The 18243-nt window shown below is 38.4% G+C and overlaps 1 protein-coding gene across 2 annotated transcripts in view; it reads left to right on the top strand.

Annotated features, from left to right (window-relative positions):
* The window catches only part of TGFBR1 (transforming growth factor beta receptor 1), a 36020-nt gene extending 29598 nt beyond the window's left edge, over positions 1 to 6422 (top strand). Inside the window, exons 8-9 of one of the 2 annotated variants that reach the window (XR_014849923.1) lie at positions 255 to 1730; positions 1987 to 2180. Coding sequence is in view for 1 of the 2 variants with exons in the window: in XM_085051755.1 (XP_084907881.1) it covers positions 255 to 385; positions 2018 to 2143 (257 nt within the window). In the remaining variant the exon portion in view is untranslated. Of the gene's footprint in view, positions 1 to 254; positions 1731 to 1986 lie in introns of both variants that reach the window. The other variant, XM_085051755.1, reaches the window with a different exon arrangement.
* Positions 6423 to 18243: the final 11821 nt, after the last annotated feature.

Here is an 18243-nt window from a genome sequence, read left to right as displayed (position 1 = left end):
AGGATTTAGTGGAGCTTATATCTCCTCCAATTTTACAAATTTTGAATTCTTCAAGGGTAGTGTAAACACTTCTAAGGTACGGTTAAGGATTTTTATTTATTTATTTGTGATGTAAATTTTAAAAATGAAAGCCAAAAACTGGTAGGATGCTGATAAGGAACACAGTAAAAAGTGAAGAGTATGTGTTAGAATATGTGTTAAAAAGTGAAGAATCTAGTGTTAGCTAAAATAAAGCTATTTTCAACCTGTTACAGGAATCCATGAAGATTACCAGTTGCCATACTATGATCTCGTTCCTTCAGATCCTTCTGTTGAAGAAATGAGGAAAGTTGTGTGTGAGCAGAAGTTAAGGCCCAATATCCCAAACAGATGGCAGAGCTGTGAGGTATTAACTAAACTTGCTAAAGCTGCTTTAATGGACACTAGAGCCTTAAGTGATTTCAGTGGCTTAAAAATCATGCTTGTTGTTGAAGGGAGAAGAGCTGCTTCTAGGAGAACTTAATTAATTTCATACTAATCATTATGGCTTTATTAAAAGCATTGTTCCTTGGTTATACGTTAGCATTTAAATGTCATTTCATAAAAACTAACTCTGCATGGAGGATTCAAGGATCATTTCCTGTGAAGCATAGGTGATGCTGATATAAATTAGAGCTAGCCTGAATTACATTATTCAGGAAGCATCATTCCAAATAAATTGTGCTGTGTCTGGCTGGGATTGAGTCAACATCCTTCACAGTAAGCTGTAGGATGCTGCATTTTGGATTTGTGACCAAAGCAGTCTGATAACACACAGATGTTTTAGCCATTGCTGAATGGTGCCTGCACAGCTTCAAGGCATTCTCTATTTCTCACATAGGCTGGGGGTGGACAAGAGGATGAGAGGGAGCAGAGCTGGGACAGCTGACCCAAAACTAGTCAGAGGGAATATTCCATAGCATTGCTCTGGGAGCCCACTGAAGGCCAGAACTAGTGCGTTCTGACTCACAGCTTGGGGGAGCAGCTGCAGTGGGCTACAGGAGCAGTGAGGCACTGGTAAGAATGAGGTACTTTGGATAGAGGAGAGAACCTGGGTTATGGCATCTGTTGAATGATTGCACGGGTAAAGGCTGAGATAAGAGTTGGGCGAGAGAGCACAGGAAGGAGAGAAAGGCAATGAATGCACCAGCAAACTGTAGAGTAATTTCAGTCCTGATAACTTCCTGTCTCACTGTAATACAGCTTTCATGGTATTTCGGAACATAGAGCTATTACTTTATTTCATCTTCAGTTCTTGTTATTTGCTTTGTTACAAATAACACATAGAAGCACTCAGATTTCAAAGAATGGTTGTTTGAAGGATAAAAAGACTCCAAAATTTTTTAGAATCCTTATAGAGCTTCAGTGTGTGGAAGGCAGCTCATAAACTTAATTGCTATGCAGTGAACTAACTCCTTAACAGGAAGTACAATAAAAAAGAGTGCAATTTTGTCTGCTGTGAAAATTCAGAAAACAGTTCTGGACAAGCTACTAATTTTTCATTAAAATATTCTTTTCATGGGCCAAAAGTCTACTGCAAAATACTGTGTTTGCTCTGCAGTGTTTAAAGAGTTTTACTTTTCTGTAAATAAAGTAAGAATTTTATTTTCTTTTAAACAGCACATTCTCCCATGCAGCTGTAGTACTAGCAGGGCTTAGGAATGCCTGAAGAGGCTCAGGCCGAGCAGCAAAAGGGTTACGATGGAACAGCAGTGCATACAATTGTCACTGTTGAGCAGCTAGCAGAGTAAAGAAAGCACCAGTTCTCAGTGGCAAGAACCTTTATTGTTTTGATTTCATCATATATATAGAGTTTTCAAAAGTCACCCAGATTGGTCGGTCAGAAGCCTTCCCCTAGGCCTGATTGGCCAGGCCTGCACCGTCCAAGTTCTGGGACACTGTTCCAATAACATCCAAACTTTATTTATAAAACACAAGAAGAATTCTCATGGAAAAAGCCTGTGCTAGCCACATACAATGACTTGTGTTTCCTTTGCAGGCATTACGAGTGATGGCAAAGATTATGCGGGAATGCTGGTATGCCAACGGAGCCGCTCGGCTGACAGCTTTGCGCATTAAGAAAACATTATCGCAACTTAGTCAACAGGAGGGGATAAAGATGTAATCCTGGATTTGCTACCGAAGAACACTGTAAAAATCCCTATCTGCACCAGAGTGGCGCGTTAAGAAGGTTAATTGTTCTACCTCACTGGGGGAACAGAAGGATATTGCTGCCTTTTAATACTTCATAGGAACGTCACTTACTAGGATTTTTGTGGATGTGCTAAACAGTTGTGTTGGGTCTTTCTGTGCACTATGAACCTCTTTCCCAGGTTCCTTACAAAATGTTGTGTAGTCTAGTTTCATTAATCTATGATTTTTTTATTTGGGAAGTTGATAGCTGGTCTTTGCTAGTTAACTGTGCTAAAAGTAGGAGGTCACTTCTAAAATGAAACTGGTTCGCTCTATTGTTCTACAGAGCATTGATGGCTCTTAAAGCAACTTTATTCCTACCTGGTACATTGACTATTCTGAACCACTGTCTCAATTCCTTGATTCAGATTGTGAATGTACTGTTGGAGTACACCTTGCTAGCTATTAAGGTAGTGTATCTTTTGGACTCTTACCTTGACTTACAAATTGACCTCATTCAGTTGTGGGAACATAACTTATGCAACTATACTTTATATGTGATTACTGGGTTTTTTCCACTTTTTCAGAACATTACATTGCCTTCAAAATAGATTGTATTACACCAGTAAGTGCCACTTTTGAGTCTTTTAATGCAAAATAGTAGGGACGTACAAAGCCTATGGTACTTTTGGTTTCAAAAATATAAGTTAAAAACTGTTCCTTTGCCTAGCTAAGATCTAACTCTCGCTCATTGCAACAGTGAGTACATAATTAATGGAATATGTTCAGTTTTACCAAAATCTGACTCTTGAAACCACAAAATTGTAGGAATTTTAAATAATGTAAGCTAGTAAATTCACTGTCATACTTTGTAGTTGTCAAGTTATGAGTCATAATTATGTAGAGGATTTTTTTTTTATCAAGTGGTACTTCTAAAATGCTTGAAGTACCGATCTACTTCAGAAAAGTAACAAGAAGAGTATGATGTTAAGGGAGATTTTGCTTCATTAAATCAAATATGAAAAGCATATTTTCTGTGTAGTTCTGCTCAGTCTTAAGGCTCAAAGAACAATATTTGAAATTAAACAAGGATTAAGTGCACCTGTAATTAGAGAAAAGTTATTTGGGCTTTTGTATTAGAAAGTTCAAAGCTTCTTATAAATTTTATTTGCATGTATATTGTGTTTGCCTCATACACAAAGTGGTGAGCTAGAGAAGGTGATGAGCTGCAGGTCTTTGGATACAAATACCAAGGGATTCCAGCAATCCTCTTCATAGGCAGAAGAACAAAGCTTATGGTGGCTTGTGTTGTCATAAGAACACAGAAGAATATGCATGGCTTTAGCCCAGATTTCCCTGAGTTTTTAAGTGTATCATAAGATTTTCACAAACTTGTTTAGAAATCTAGTTGCTTCCTGCCCAAATGTACACAAAAAACTGCTGTTACTGGATATTTTTTTAATTGCAATTTTAGGACAAGTCTGGTTGACCTTTGGTTTCATTAATGTCCAAAACACTCAGTAGTATTTCAGTATGTAAATATGCCTGGTAATTAATATGCTGCCTAACCTGCCACTCTCCGGAACACATCAGTACCCATCCCATTATGCAACACACATGGCAGCCTTTAACTTAGCTTCCTTTTCATCCCTTAGCATAGAGCCCACTGAGAGTTTGTCACCAAGCTGGTGACAGTGGCAGGATGGTTGCTGGCAACAGCACTGTCAGGGTTCTGTTCCGTGGTCTGTCATGTGTGGCAGCTAAAGCAGGGAGAGGAATGGGGCCCAGAGAGAAGAGGCTACATAGGTGGCAAAGCCTTACCCAAGTTAAGCCTTAACACTTAAATTTTGTTTATTTCTGTATTCTTACTGCTTGCTTGGACATAGGTTTAAATGATGTCAGAATTACAAACCCTTGGAGGTCAAACTGCAAATAATTAAGTGCTTTTTTCAGCAGCAAAATGGATGAGTTTATTCATACTGGAAGACAGTATCCAGGAGAAAAAGAAAAAATAAGAGAAGTTCTTAGAAAACAATTAGGCTTAAACATACATACAGCTGTCACACTTATGTTTGTTTGGCATTATCTGACAAGTCAGGCTTATGTGCTTCAGGCCTCCATCAATCAAAGCTGGATTAAAAATTACTTCATGTAGGTATTTTGAATGAACTATGCTTTTATGCACATGGACGGTTGTGCACTGCAGAGTTTTTCAATTATGACTGTTGAAAAAAAATGTTTGAATATAATGTAACTCCCAAGTCTATCCACTTGGCAGCCTCTCTAGCAAGTTATATGTATCTGAACAGCTACTTAAAGAAAACAGGTCATCATGAAAATAGGTCAGGATGTCCATGCTAATTTCAAAGGCTTCCTAGTTAGCAATTTGTTTACTTTTTTGTTTAGTAACTTTCTTACAAACTTTTTTCAAGTTTTCATAGATGTTGTTGAACCTTTACCATAGATAAAAATGGTACAGCTTGTACTTCAGAAACATCGAGCTACTGGCTTGCCTCAGATTTCTGTAGTAATTTTGATGGTAACAGGAGAGCTTCCAGTATAATTCATCAAATAAATTTAGTGGCTTTTTTAGCACCCACAAAACCTTCTCAGCATAACATTTAATTTCCTGAAATACAAGGAACAGTTCTGTTGCATTTGAAAGTAGATATACAGCAGCCGAACAGCATCCTGGCTCACAGATTATTTTGGCAGTAGTATAACTGTGTGTTATATTGTCTCAACCACCTGCAGATCTTCATTCTGAATTGCTAGCAACTATTCTTTCTTTGTTCTAATTTTAGCTTTGTAAGAGAAGCTTGCAAAACCAAAGCACAGAAAGATGCTTGACACAGTGTATGACATTAGGGACAGTATTTTAGAACAACCTTATCATTTGTATTGGGCTACAGAAAATTCTGAATAGAGCTATACATATCCTCAGTTCTGACACTACAACTTCAAGCTTTGTTCTTCTTTTCCATTATATGAACTGAACACCTTTTACAAAGGCTGTGTCTGTATATATTATGTAACTTTAAATGTTACCTGTGTAAGATCATATCTTATATATATGGACACAGGTACACATAAGTATTTTTTAAATTAAGATTGTAATATCACCAGATCTGCTCTTGGAAATCCAGGGGGACCAAAATATTTTAGCATTCAAAATATTAATTTTGTATCATTTCAAGTATATACCAAAACAGTTTCTGATTAATACTGATGCAAATGTTTATTGTAAATATTACATACATTATACATTGACTTAAGTTTTATGGATTTAATCAACTTTACATTTTAGTAGCATTGAAGCCTCAGTTTGGTTTACAGACTTGTGACCAGGTGGATATGGACATGGAGAGCAAGTAGCACCGGAAATGGTCTGGTGCTGAAAAGCCTGAAATGTCATTTTTGAAATGCTGGAATTCTTCAGGGACCTTCCAACCTTAAAAGCTGGAATTCTGGGATGTTTCTCAAGCAGACTTTCCAAGTATGACACACTGTCACCTTCCAATGGTTATGCTTGTAATGCTAAGAAAGACTTTGTATATAGGTAAAGACATTTGGAATTACTGTGTGGGGACATGAAGGTGTCAAATGAAGTAAGAGGCTATTTTATTTTTTTAGTAATGGCTCTGAGTGTGATTGCCATGAAATTCACCTTTGAGTTAGTACCTTGTTTATATTGTGCCATTGAAATGATTGCAAGGTGTTAATCATTTTGTGTTTAAAAAACAAACAAACAAAAAAACCCCTTCACCATATTGGTTGCTTTAAACTCAAATTACCTCTTAAAAGACCAAGGTACATTTACCTCATGTGTATATAATGTTTAATATTTTTCAGAATGTTCTCCAGGTTAGCAGTTACGTGTTTCTAGAAATATGGGTATTACTAAATTTACAACTTCAGTGGTACTAAGTGTATTATCTGGTGCCCCAAAACACTTTAATTTTCTGTATTTTATTGTGTTAGCAAGTTTGCTGCTTTCTCACTGTAGCACCTGCCCTTACATAGCTATGTGGATACTGCCTTGTAAATTTTACTTTTTGGATGATTTGAGGATCCTGTACAGATGAGTGTCACTTTTTTAAACCTTACCAAATTGTGCATTTCCCTTACATTTCTGAAAATATGTATTGTATTTGTAGAGTATACATTTCAGTGGATTGTAAATAGGACCGTAGAAGAGTGGATGCTTATGTTAAGTGCTAACACTACAGTAGAGAGATTAAAGCAGTGAAAATAAATAACTTTTTTCAAAATGCATGAGTTGTCTTTCAGAACAAGAAGTTGCAGGTAGATATGGGTTTGTGTGTGATGTTCTTACCTGCTAAAGTGTGGGTTTGCTCTGAATTCCTTTGCTCAGAAGGAATTTCTTCTAGTACAAAAATGCTAAAAGGATTTGCTGCTGCCAAGATTATCCATCTAATCTGTGCTATGCACATAAGTGCTTGCTCATCCTTGCCTCCTACGGTAATGTTGGAAAAAGAACCTTGCTGGTGTCTCTCATCTCCTGGACAAAATAAGAAATGACAAATTGTTCCCTCTCTGCATTTATAACATTTATTTCTCTGCATAGAAATAACAGCTGCTGAGGATTTTAGACTACTTAAGCAGCTCAGTACCTCAGCACATCCCAGAACAGCAAGTAAAATCACCTTGTGTTGGAGTGGATTGTTTCTGAACAAAACTCGGTTTCAGTTACATTCAGCTGGTGTTATGTTTCTGAAGGAAAGTGGGGATTTAGGTACAACAGAAATAGGACATCTTGCCCTCAAATAAGTTTATGTTCATCGTTTAATTTTGGCTCAGCCAGAATTACTAAAAGCTACTCCTTCCAGCAAAGTTTCTCCACAGTGGGAAGCTATAAGGTGTCCAGAGAAAGCCCATAGCTGTGTCAGAACACAGCATTCCTTTCAAATGCTTTTACAGGGGCTATAATTATTTGGCTGAGAACACATCCCTCCTCCATGAGTGGCTAAAGGAAGGCCTTTTCTACCACTGCAAGCAAACAAAGCTTGGTAAAGTCCTGAATCCCTCTGCTGCATTTACTAGTAGAGGAAATGTGTGGCCTGGAAATAGCATAGTAGTGTTGCTGTCTACCAAACTTCATTAAGTAGTTTTCTCTGTTTCATGCTTTGAGGATCTGAGCCTAACAACTGAAAATTCATAAACAACAAACAATTACCACAAATAACTTAAATGTGAGGATGCTTTAGGACCATTTTAGAGGAGACACTGAATTCAGGAGGTCTGCATGCTGGTTTAGATTGCAAGTCAGAATAAAGAGTGGCAAACTTTCAGCTGGCTGTTTTACCCAGTATAATTTTTTTAAGTGTGGGACTGTTGAAAGGGGTTTCTTTTTAATACCTCCTGCAGCCAAGCAATTAATATTTTCTGTAGATGCAGCATAACTAAAGAGTATATAAACAAACCACTTCTATGCAGTACTAAGTACTGCAGTTTTCCTTTTATCAATTTTTGTGGCATTGGTAACTGATGTACAGTGATGTACCCAGTAATTGTACTATAGCATAATGGTGGTCCTGGCAGAAAATAGATTCCTTTCAAATAAGAAATCAGAAATTCCAGACTTTTCACTCAGTGCTCTTACTAGCTTTCTTTGTCTATCCAGCCAAGCCATTATCTTTTAACTGGAACTAACAGTGTGTTCACTGTTTTGGTGATGAAATCTCACACTGCAAATGCCCTTACCAACATGATGGGCTGCTGGATTTTTGAGCCTCATACCTGTATCTTGGAGTGGAAAAAAATAAATGTAGGCATGGCATTTCCTTTGCCAGCTGGACTAGACTGCAAATAAAATCCAGTAGTGCTCGAGAAACCCACATCCTTAAGTCTTCCTGAGAGTTTGTTGAAAATAAGATTTAAATCCCCAGTCTCTGAGATGAAATGGTACCTGAAATCATTATCTTTCTTTTGAGTAGAAAAAAACAAAGCCAGAGCAAACCATGCTGATAGGTTCCTATGCAAGATTGCAGCATTTACTGCTATTGAAAGAGTTCTCACTGGAGAGGAAGGGTCTACATCCTCAAGATGTGTTTCTAATTAGCTGTATTAAGAAAATAAGAAGAGCTCTCCCACCTGCTAGTAGCAGAAAGTGTGAAAGTTGTTGAAGAATTGGGCACATGATGCTGAATTTTATATAATATCACATATATTTGTGTAGGTTTTTAAATGAGGGGAGAAGGAGTCAGAAATATGCCTTTAAATCCAAGCAGGCTGCAGGATTTATGGGGTACATAGTGAAGGGAAGAAGGACAGGGAAAGGGAGAGGTTTAGATGATCTGCAGAGGAGCGAGCATAGGGTAACAGAGGAATAAGGAGATAAAAAGGGTGGATCATTTATAAATAGTGGGCCAGTCAGTGTGCCAGTCTGTCTGTGCCCAGCGCAGCCTTTTCCTTTATTTTTAAATCCCTTCCTGCCTCAGGCACTCAGTTCTGGGGATGCAGGGATGTCTGAGCACAGCAGCTGGAGCCAGACTACAAGGGGTAGGTCCTGTGAGTCTGTGGTAAAGCAGTGGGAAGACCAGAGTGAGCAGACCCAAGTGTCAGCAGCTGCCGTGGACATCGGTGTCTGCATGTCTGTAGTGCCAGTGACAGGAGTGTGGGTCCAGGCACCAGCGGCTGGAGTGGGACTGCAGCTCCAGGTACCAGCAGCTGGAGAGACTGGGATTCTGGGCAGCTGCTTGCAGGGCGTACATCTGTACATCTGAAGACATGGGGTCCTTAGTATTGGTTGCTCTGATCTGTCCTGCTGTTCTGGTGGCTCTGCATTACCTGCCAGTGTGAACATACAGTTACTCATTTTCCTTAAAGATGTGTGGCTCAGTTCCTGAGGTTGCCTGGCTCTTGTAGCTTGGCCAATAGAAGCTTGTACATCCAGAACTGGGCATCACTATTTTGATTCTTGATATTGGTCATCTACCCACATGGACGAGAACACATCTACTTCATTGTGATATTAAATTAAATATCTACAAACCTAAAAAGCAGAGGCAGTAAGTAACAGTCTTAAGAAAAAAGTGTTGTAAAATAAGAGTTGGTGATAAATTCCAAGTTGACTCTGAGTTGTAATAGCTTATCTATTGCTCTGGACGTCCCCAGATGCTAATTTGCATTCATGCAATTTTCTCATTCCCCTCTATGCTGTGGGTGTGGGAAACAAGTGTGTGTATAGTCCCACTGTTCAAATTATTAATTAGTACAGGAATGGAGTAAAGAATGGCAAGAATTCTGTGATACCACAGTTGCTGTCTAATTCTTACTTGTTTCCAAAGAGTGGAATCAGGCTGTGCTTGCTTTCATTATTGCCCTCCCGTGGTGTGGACTCTCTGACCTACATCTCCTTCCATGAATAGAGTTTTTGTTGTTGTTGTTGTTACCAGAAGGGGCAGTGAGATTCAGTTCCTGAAACTCTCTGGACAATTCTTCATGAAAGCAAGCTACCTTTTTGTTACCTTTCTTCAGGAAACTGCTTTGCCTATTTTTTTTTTTTCAAAGATAACTCTTTCCCATGCTAAATGTCAGAAGATTTTTAACTTTTGTATTGGGAGTCCTGAGCCCTTACAGAGGACCTTATTTCAGTCTATCCAGGTCTGAAAGGTCCATGGACTGTTGGTCTCTTCACTACAATAATATTGTCAAACTGCTAATTTCCGTTTCTTGCAAGGGCTCCTTCTGCTGAGGCTCACATGATGGCAGGCATGCAGCCTCCAAAGCCTAGTATCATTGCTGGTACAGCAGGTAAGTATGGCCCTTTCTTAAAACACTCTGAACAGTATTGAACTTCTCCCTCTCTGGAGGCACTCAAAACTCACCTGGATACATTGCTGGATACATTCCTGCTCGGGGTGACCCTGCCTTGGCAGGGGGGTTGGACTAGGAGATCTTTAGAGGTTCCTTCCATCCCTAACAATTCTGTGATTCTGTGAACTTGAAGAATGAGAAGGGAATACTCCAAAGGAAAATGTGTTACATTTCTTTTTTAACTTCTTCAGGCTGTGATGTCAGTATATATGCAGCATGCTCACACAGCCTCTCTCCTAAAGTCCAACTCTTCTGATTCTTCTGTGAAGAGGATGCTTGAGAAGAGAGAGGTGGATGCTCTGCAGCCTTTACTGTTGCTGCAGTTGCAGGACACTTGTAGAACAATACTCAGGAAACTCATCTGGTAAAATTTACCTGAGGGTTTGCATACAGATACAGGGTAACTGTACAAACAGGTAAGACATTTTAAAGAAAGTTCCAGGAAAGTAACCTGTTTCTCTTCATCATTCTGCTAGTCTTTGAGTTCTAGCACGAAAGCAATATTACATGGTTTAGGCTCTTAGCCATTTCTTCCTTCGTAATGATGTGTTGCTGCAGCCATTTTTGCAGTTTCATGTAGCCAGATGTATGCTTTGTTGTTTCCTCTTCCAAAGATGTTGCATTCTGCAACCGAAAATGCTTTTAAATTGTTTTTAAAAGAAATAATTTATGCTAAAGGCAGTATATTCAATACACTTCATATTAAAAACAGATGTTTACTTTAGACCATTGGAAACCTGGCTGAAGTTAAAGAAGCTTATTTGATATGTGGTTCAATTGATAAATGTTTCGGTATTACTGTTTTCACATCATGTCACTCAGAAGGTGAATGACAGCTTGGATCTTTTTTCATCCAGTGGATCTTCTCTGTGGGTATATTTTCTTGGTATTTCTGTGCTGCATTTTGTGTGTATTGAGTGTTGTAGTATGGAGAAAGACAATTCCAGGATTCATCTTGCTTGCTTGCTTACTTGACCCCTCTTCTAGCAAATGCAAAATTCTGCCTGCTATCATGTGTGCTGAGTCAGTGGCACTCAGTTCTCCCTGTCTCCCACAATTCCATTTCCTGCTCCGTGTCAGAAATCCACTTGGAAAGTTGGAGGCAGTTGGTTTGGTTTAGATCATTTGAAAATGTTCTTTTTCTCTGCAATTTCTCGAGCTTTTCTTGCCTTTTGTACAGCATGGATCTTGGAGACTTTAGTGACAAATTCCACCCAGAAGTAGGTCTCCCCCTCCTTGAAGTCCTACCAGTATTGTTGATGACAGGAGAAGAATTTTCACGGACCATTCCTGATGTGAGGTCCCTTACTTGTGCACCCCTTTACACAGAAGGCTTCACATGTGGTGGTTTTGCTTTTGCTTTGTACCCTTCCTGCTCCAGATTTACAGGATGAAACATCTTTGTTGTGCACTTGAAGTCTGCAGAGTAAAACATCTTTTTTGATATGGACTGTGACTCTAGTATCCTTAATGTTCAAAATCTCTCCTAGATTTTTACGCATAAAGTTTTAAAGTGTACAGTAAAATAAAGGAAACTGTAATGCTCTATTTCTTCTGTAATAATTACCTGTTTGAGATAAGTTGTGATTGGAAGATTTCATGGAGTGACTTACATAAGTAGACTTTTGTATTGGTTTGTGATACCGTCCTGGAAAATATCTCAACACAAGCTAGATGTAATTCCTTTAATGAAATTGCTTAGGTGAAAAAGGAAGGAGTGTAATGAGACTAGAGACTATTCGATGTTATGTGGGGTGAAAGGATCATTACCATGCTATCCTTATTTTAACTGTAAAAAGATAGAAAGCTGTTCTGTTTGTAATTCTTAAAATCCATGGTTTAAGGAATACTTTGATTATGACAGCCCTTAGGAAAATCAAAAAGATAGAGATAGAAACAGAATCAAATCAAAAGATCAGTGATCAGTGATGTCACTTTGAAGCTCATTAGCTTCTATATATACCAACATGTGTTTCCTTCAGTGTCCATCTGTTAGACGTGGCTACTAAGGCAGCTACACTCTGGGATAAATATAAGACTTATGAAAAATTCTAATATTTATAGATCTGGATTGGTTTGAGTTTCTCAATTAGAGGTTAATACAGACCTGGGTTATGACAATACTTACACATGGTGACTAAGAGCTTGCAAATTCATATTTAATCAGGAAGTGAAGAGATTTAGAAGAAATTTGAAGGGGGTTTTTTCTGCACTCCTGAAGGTTTTAGTTGCAGCCACACGCCTTATCTAAGTGGCATTGGAAAAATTAGCTGGTCTGGCTAAGGCAGAGACACGTTTCTGAGGCAGCAGTGGTGTTTAAGGAGCTTCCAAAACTAGGACTGTGTGACTGATTCCTGAGGCAGAACTGCTCTGGCAGGGGTCTGGTCACTGGGGGGGCGTCTGTTTTCATGTGTTTGTTTTTCCTTATAGTCTTGAGCACAGTTGGAGGTGAAGTATATAGGCCAAAGTTCAGGAAGGTGTCATCTTTCCAGTGACCTGTTTACTGTGTCTAAGCTGGAGTACAGGAACTTCATAAATTATTACAGATGTTTTACTTATGAATGCCTGATCAGGTTATGAATCAATCCCTCAAATACAGATCTGTGTGCTTTTTCTGGCTCCCTGTCAGCCTCTTTCAAACTGTCTCCCCAGATGAATCCTGACACTTGGGAAGTAGGAGCTACAAGTGCTTGCAGAGAATGTGATTGTAGGCCTGAAAAAGGTGACCAGGCTGAAGGGACATTGCTCATCTCAGTTTTCTCAAAATTGTCTCAAACGTTTTGAATTGATGGAAGAAACCAAAGCTGATTCTTAAGCAAAGAGTTTCATGTCAGGCCCTTCTCAAAGAAATGCATTGGAAAATTTCTTAAAAAGCAAGGAAGGGCTATCTGAAGTCAGAGGCGATCACAGAGAAGATAGGAGGTGAGATCGTTTTCCATCAATTGGTGTTGCTTAGGCAAAAGTTAGAGTGGATTGATGGCTTTTTACCTGGTGAAGCATCTCTACTCAAGTAGACAAATATCCATCTATTCACAACTGAGACTTTAAAACACACCCTGAGAAAAGAGCTTGTGAATCTTCCCTAAGGAAGGCTTTGGAGTCATCTGGCAATCTAAAAATAATTAGAGAGAAAATTGTCATAGCTAGGAATGTAAGGCAGGCATTTTTAAAGGTGTCTAATAAAGAAATGGCTGTGCAAACACATGAACACCATCCGATGCAATAAAAATTCAACAGACATGGCAAATCAAGGATGAAAAATCAAGGCTAAGAAAGTGAGAAAGAAAGAAAGAAAGAAAGAAAGAAAGAAAGAAAGAAAGAAAGAAAGAAAGAAAGAAAGAAAGAAAAAGAAAGAAAGAAAGAAAGAAAGAAAGAAAGAAAGAAAGAAAGAAAGAAAGAGAAAGAAAGAGAAAGAAAGAAAGAAAGAAAGAAAGAAAGAAAGAAAGAAAGAAAGCAAGCAAGCTGTATTACTACAGGTCTCATGCCATCTGTGCATACGAGGAAGTGCTAGACAGAATTTTGCTGACACATCGTATTTTGAAAGCGATGTTGAAGATAACACAAGTAGTGCATTGTCTGTAGTGTAGTTTTTGGTCTTTCATACAGAAAATCAATCCAGAATCAGTTTGTTTTCGTACAGACTTTGAACTATAGCAACAAGACCACGCCAAAACATGTATTGGTATAATCTGGGCAGCTGGAACACCAAGATACAGAAAAAGCACAGCTGCCCAATACAGAAAAGGGTGAAATGATAGGCAATGAAGGAGAACGTGATCCATATCTAGGAGGAAAGCCATGACTCTTTTTGTATACCAGACATCTATATTGAAAGGACGTAGAACAAGCTGGACAAGACTGATGTAGTAGGGTATGTTTCTGCTGTGACTGTGGGGAAAAGTTATCCCTGATTGTTCCATTCTATCAAGCGCATCTTGTTGATGGCTTAGGGGAGCCAGAAAAAGCAGTGAGCTTTGGCATCCTAGTCTGTGACGAGGCTTCTTCCCTTGTTGTCATAGCAAACCACAGATAACTTTATCTTGTAGCAAGTAATGCTGGGCAGTTTTGACCTTTCTGTCTGCAGACACAGTCCATGTTTTAGTCTCCCACTGCAGGCTCTGACTGGCCCTGTAGATACTCAGGAAAGGACCACATTCATTCATGTTGTACAAAAACACAGTGAAAGTGTAGCCAAGTGGTGTATCAGGGAATGTGAGGACTTTCTCTTTAGGTAGGACAAAGATTTGCTGCAGTCAGGAAAATTCCAGCATTGCTAATGGTTCCAGACTCCCCAGCATAACATTTGCGTGTTCTTGGCTGGAAAAAGTAGAGTTTCCATTCAGGTATGTTTTTGTGCGTGCACAGTCATATCATGCTGCAATTAGCAAAGCTACACTTGGATCTCTTGGGAAGGGGAAACTTGCTCTGCCAGCAGGTCTACCACTAGTGGTGTTTTCCCTGAGTTTACGGCTCTTTTCTTGTTCATGGAGTGCAGTGGAGAAATGACATGCAGGACAGCACTCTCTGTAAGTCAGGTTTCTGTATTTTGTTATGGCTCCCTCCGTAATTGGAAAGTCAGTGAAAAGCCTCTTTTTCAAGGTACAGGTGTTTTAATTTCTATTGTTCTGGTTAATGTAATTAATACACAGATGAATAAATATGAAACTGCTTTCCATATGTTTGTTGTGAAATTACAAATCTGTCTGGATACAGCAAGCATTTTGGCATGGTTGCCATATGATTTATTGTCTTCATACTGTTGAGGTTTTTCAGTATTTCAATTCTGGTTTTATTGCAACTGACTGTACTATTTAAATCTAAATGGGATAGTTTCTTGCCAAAAAATCCCTTTATCTACAAAGACAGAGTACCATTCTGTGGAGGCGATAACAAGCATTCGTTTCTTGTAAAGTATTTTTATTCATCTCAGTCTGGTTCTTTATTGCACTATACAAGCTTGAAGTTTGGTATCTCCCACACTCAGTTTTGTATGTGTCTTATTTACTGATAAATTAAAGAAAAAGTTTATAGAGAAGGAGGACTCACTGAATAGATCAAGAAATCAGGCTGTGGCTAAATTATTTTTTTAATACCTTTATTCTCCTGGCTGCAATACCTGGAATTTTCTGTCAATGTCTGTAGTAAAAAACTGAGCAATTTACATTTTCTTCTTTGACTGCCATGTTCAGACAATGTTTATTTGTTGCATCTGTCTTTGTTTATTCTGTTTCCTTTGTTTCAAAGGCATGAGCTTGACAGTCACGTAGGTAGATTCTTCCAGGTACCTGGAAGAAACAAGACAGGCTGCTATGTAATGATGTCTGTCTCTGGTTTATGTGGCTGCTCCATGGTAAGCTGCAACCAGAGGCAATTAATTTCTTTGCAATAAATCCTCAAGCTTTTACAAACTTCAATACCTCTATGGACTTGTAGGAAATTTAAGTTAGGTGAAATAAAAGCAGGTATGGAAATGGACCACATGCTTCCTTTTTTTTCTCTGTGTGATACAATACAATCCACTATTGATACTTTTCTTATTTGTCATAAGCCCTATTGTAGCAGTGCTAATTCTGTCATTTTTGGCTGTCAAAGCCTGTCACAAAATGGATCAAACTCAAATGCATCAATTATGTGTGCACATTGCTGAACATGTAAAACATGTGCTGAGCATGTAAAACAAGGTATTTCTTTTCTAAATATTGCATTTAATACTCATTGCAAAATCTAGTTGATTTTTGGACAATAAGATTTTCTTGATACTGAGAGGGGAGGAGAGGGCAATTTTAAGAGCTGCCAGTCAAGAATTCTGAAACTCTTTTACAAAGCAGCTTGTTATTTCAATGATTTCTTTGTTTTGGCTGGGGGAAAAAATCTCCCCCCACATTTAGGAATTGTTGGATTGTTTTTCCACCTCAGGAAGTGGCTCAGCACTGCTATTTTTACTGCAAAACGCTAGTAGATGTAGGTAGGTTGAGAGTTAATCATGTCTCTCAGCAAAAATCTAAAAGCATCAAATAAAAATATTTTGTCAAAACTTACATTACACTTGTGAAGCATTCACACCTGAATTTATAAATTTTACAAATCTTGTTACATGAGATCATTCTGCCTTTAAATAATTTGATACATTTTGCTGAAAGGAAGATTGGATTTGATAGTTACTGAGCTGTTTTTAGTGACCTGCCTATATATGGTGTCAAAGCAACCATGCTAGCTCACACTTAAATGCAATTGTAGTTAGAATCACAGAATGGTTTGGGTTGGATGGAACCTGAAGGATCATCTTGTTCCAATCTCCCTGCCATGGGCAGGATAGGTCCCACTAGACCAGGTTGCTCAGAGCCCCATCTAACCTGGCCTTGAACACTTCCAGGGATGGGGCATCCACAGCTTCTCTGAGCAACCTGTTCTGGTGTTTCACCACCCTCACAGGAAGTATTTTCTTCCCAATATCTGAACTAAACCTGTTCTCTTTCATTTTAAAGCCATCTCCCCCTTGTCCTGTTGCTAGATGTCCTTGTAAAAAGTCCCTCTCCAGGTCTCTTGTAGGCTCCCTTCCAGTACTGGAAGTTTCAGTAAGGTCTCCTCAGTTCCATATTCCATGCATTTATACCACAGGTAATGTGCAATTGCAATTTAGTATTAGAAGCCATCTCAGTTTCTCAAGTCATCTTTAATGATCAAATATTCAGTAGTGTATCATTGTCAACAGACTAAAAGGGATTACAAAACATAATTGTGTGATTGAGTTATTGCGCTTAATTCATGGAGGTAGAAGGTGGCCCTAGTCTGGGTGATACTGTGCCTTACTCACAACAATGAAAGAGTTTTTCTGTTGGACTTTCAGGTTGGCTGCTTGCTTTTCTCACTAACAAACACCACATTTCATTTTTTCATTCTTGTGAGTTAGGTTAGGGAACCACTCAACTCTTTGAACTTCCTGTTTGGAGCTATGAAAATAATATTTGCTGCAACTTTAATTAATTATTCTGCTGCAAATGAATTAAATATTTTGGATAAGATCAGCACTGTGGGAAGATACAGAATGAGAATAAACAGCTTCCAGCTCTACTTTCTGCACTGAAGATCAAAGACACCAGATAGCAATAAATCTTTTAACTGAGAGTGGAAACATACTTCTTATGGATCTTATTCTTCCCCAAAACGAAGCATTTCCACTTTAGGCATCAGAGAGACATTGTAAGAATTGAATAGCAGTGAATTTGTTTACAAAAACCCATTGCAATTTTGCAGCCAGATGATCTACTGCCCAGAACACTCACTGCACCACTTTAAAATCCTGGCAACATCTCCTACCTTTAATCTTGTTATAAATGCTAAAAAACTGCAGTGAATAATGACCAAAGTCCTTAATACACATCTACTTTAATGGTAGATGAAAAAGAAATATATGTCATTATTAAACACTTTTATTTGTTTGTATTTTTTTTCTCTTTTAAGAGACCACAATGCAGAAGCCGGAAAGCTCAGTGGCAAGCAAAGAATGTTGCTGTGAGATTCTTTTCTACAAGGGATTAAAAATGCATAATTTAAAGAAGTTAATATTTTTAGTGCCATATTACTTCAACATGAGTGTATCCTGGTATCATTCGTTTCAAGATAGAAGGGCTGATTTTTCAGATATCTATCTCTTAATGAGAAAATCTCAGTCAAGTCCTTTTAAGGTTCTTTTTAGGGGGAAAAGGGAGTTATGTTGTACTTCATTATTGTTCAAGTCTATAATTCACTTGAAATTTTTGATAGAGAAAGGAATTTTTGAAGTATCTGAATTATATGGCTTTGAAACATTTTTTTCTTAAAAGCCTGTAACTTTTCAGATAGTTATCTCAGGTTTTGCTGGCTGTTGCTTAAGGAGAGGTCACAAAAGAACATATGATATGATACAGAGGCTTTTAATTTCCTTTTTTCAAACTAAAACAAGCGTTCAGGTTCCCTTACATGTTATGGGACTGGAGAAGAATGCCCATTACAAATCTGTCCAAAATTATTTACATAGTTTATTCATTTACTTAAATCCTAATCAAACCCAATTTTACTTAATAAGTTGTTGTGCTGGTTTTGGCTGGGGTAGAAATAATTTTCTTCCCAGTGGCTGGTATGAGGCTGTTTTGGATTTGTGCTGAGCACAGGATTGATAATATAGAGATGTTTTTGTTATTGCTAAGCAGGGCTTACATGGAGCCAAAGCCTTTTCTGCTTTTTGCACTGCCATGCTGACAGGGAATGTGGGGG

This window comes from Lichenostomus cassidix, chromosome 2 (assembly GCF_008360975.1).
Source record: "Lichenostomus cassidix isolate B80296 chromosome 2, HeHo_3.0, whole genome shotgun sequence".
In the NCBI taxonomy this organism is placed as follows: domain Eukaryota; kingdom Metazoa; phylum Chordata; class Aves; order Passeriformes; family Meliphagidae; genus Lichenostomus; species Lichenostomus cassidix.
Note: the sequence above shows the minus strand (reverse complement) of the source record. Positions and strands in the feature narration are given on the sequence as shown.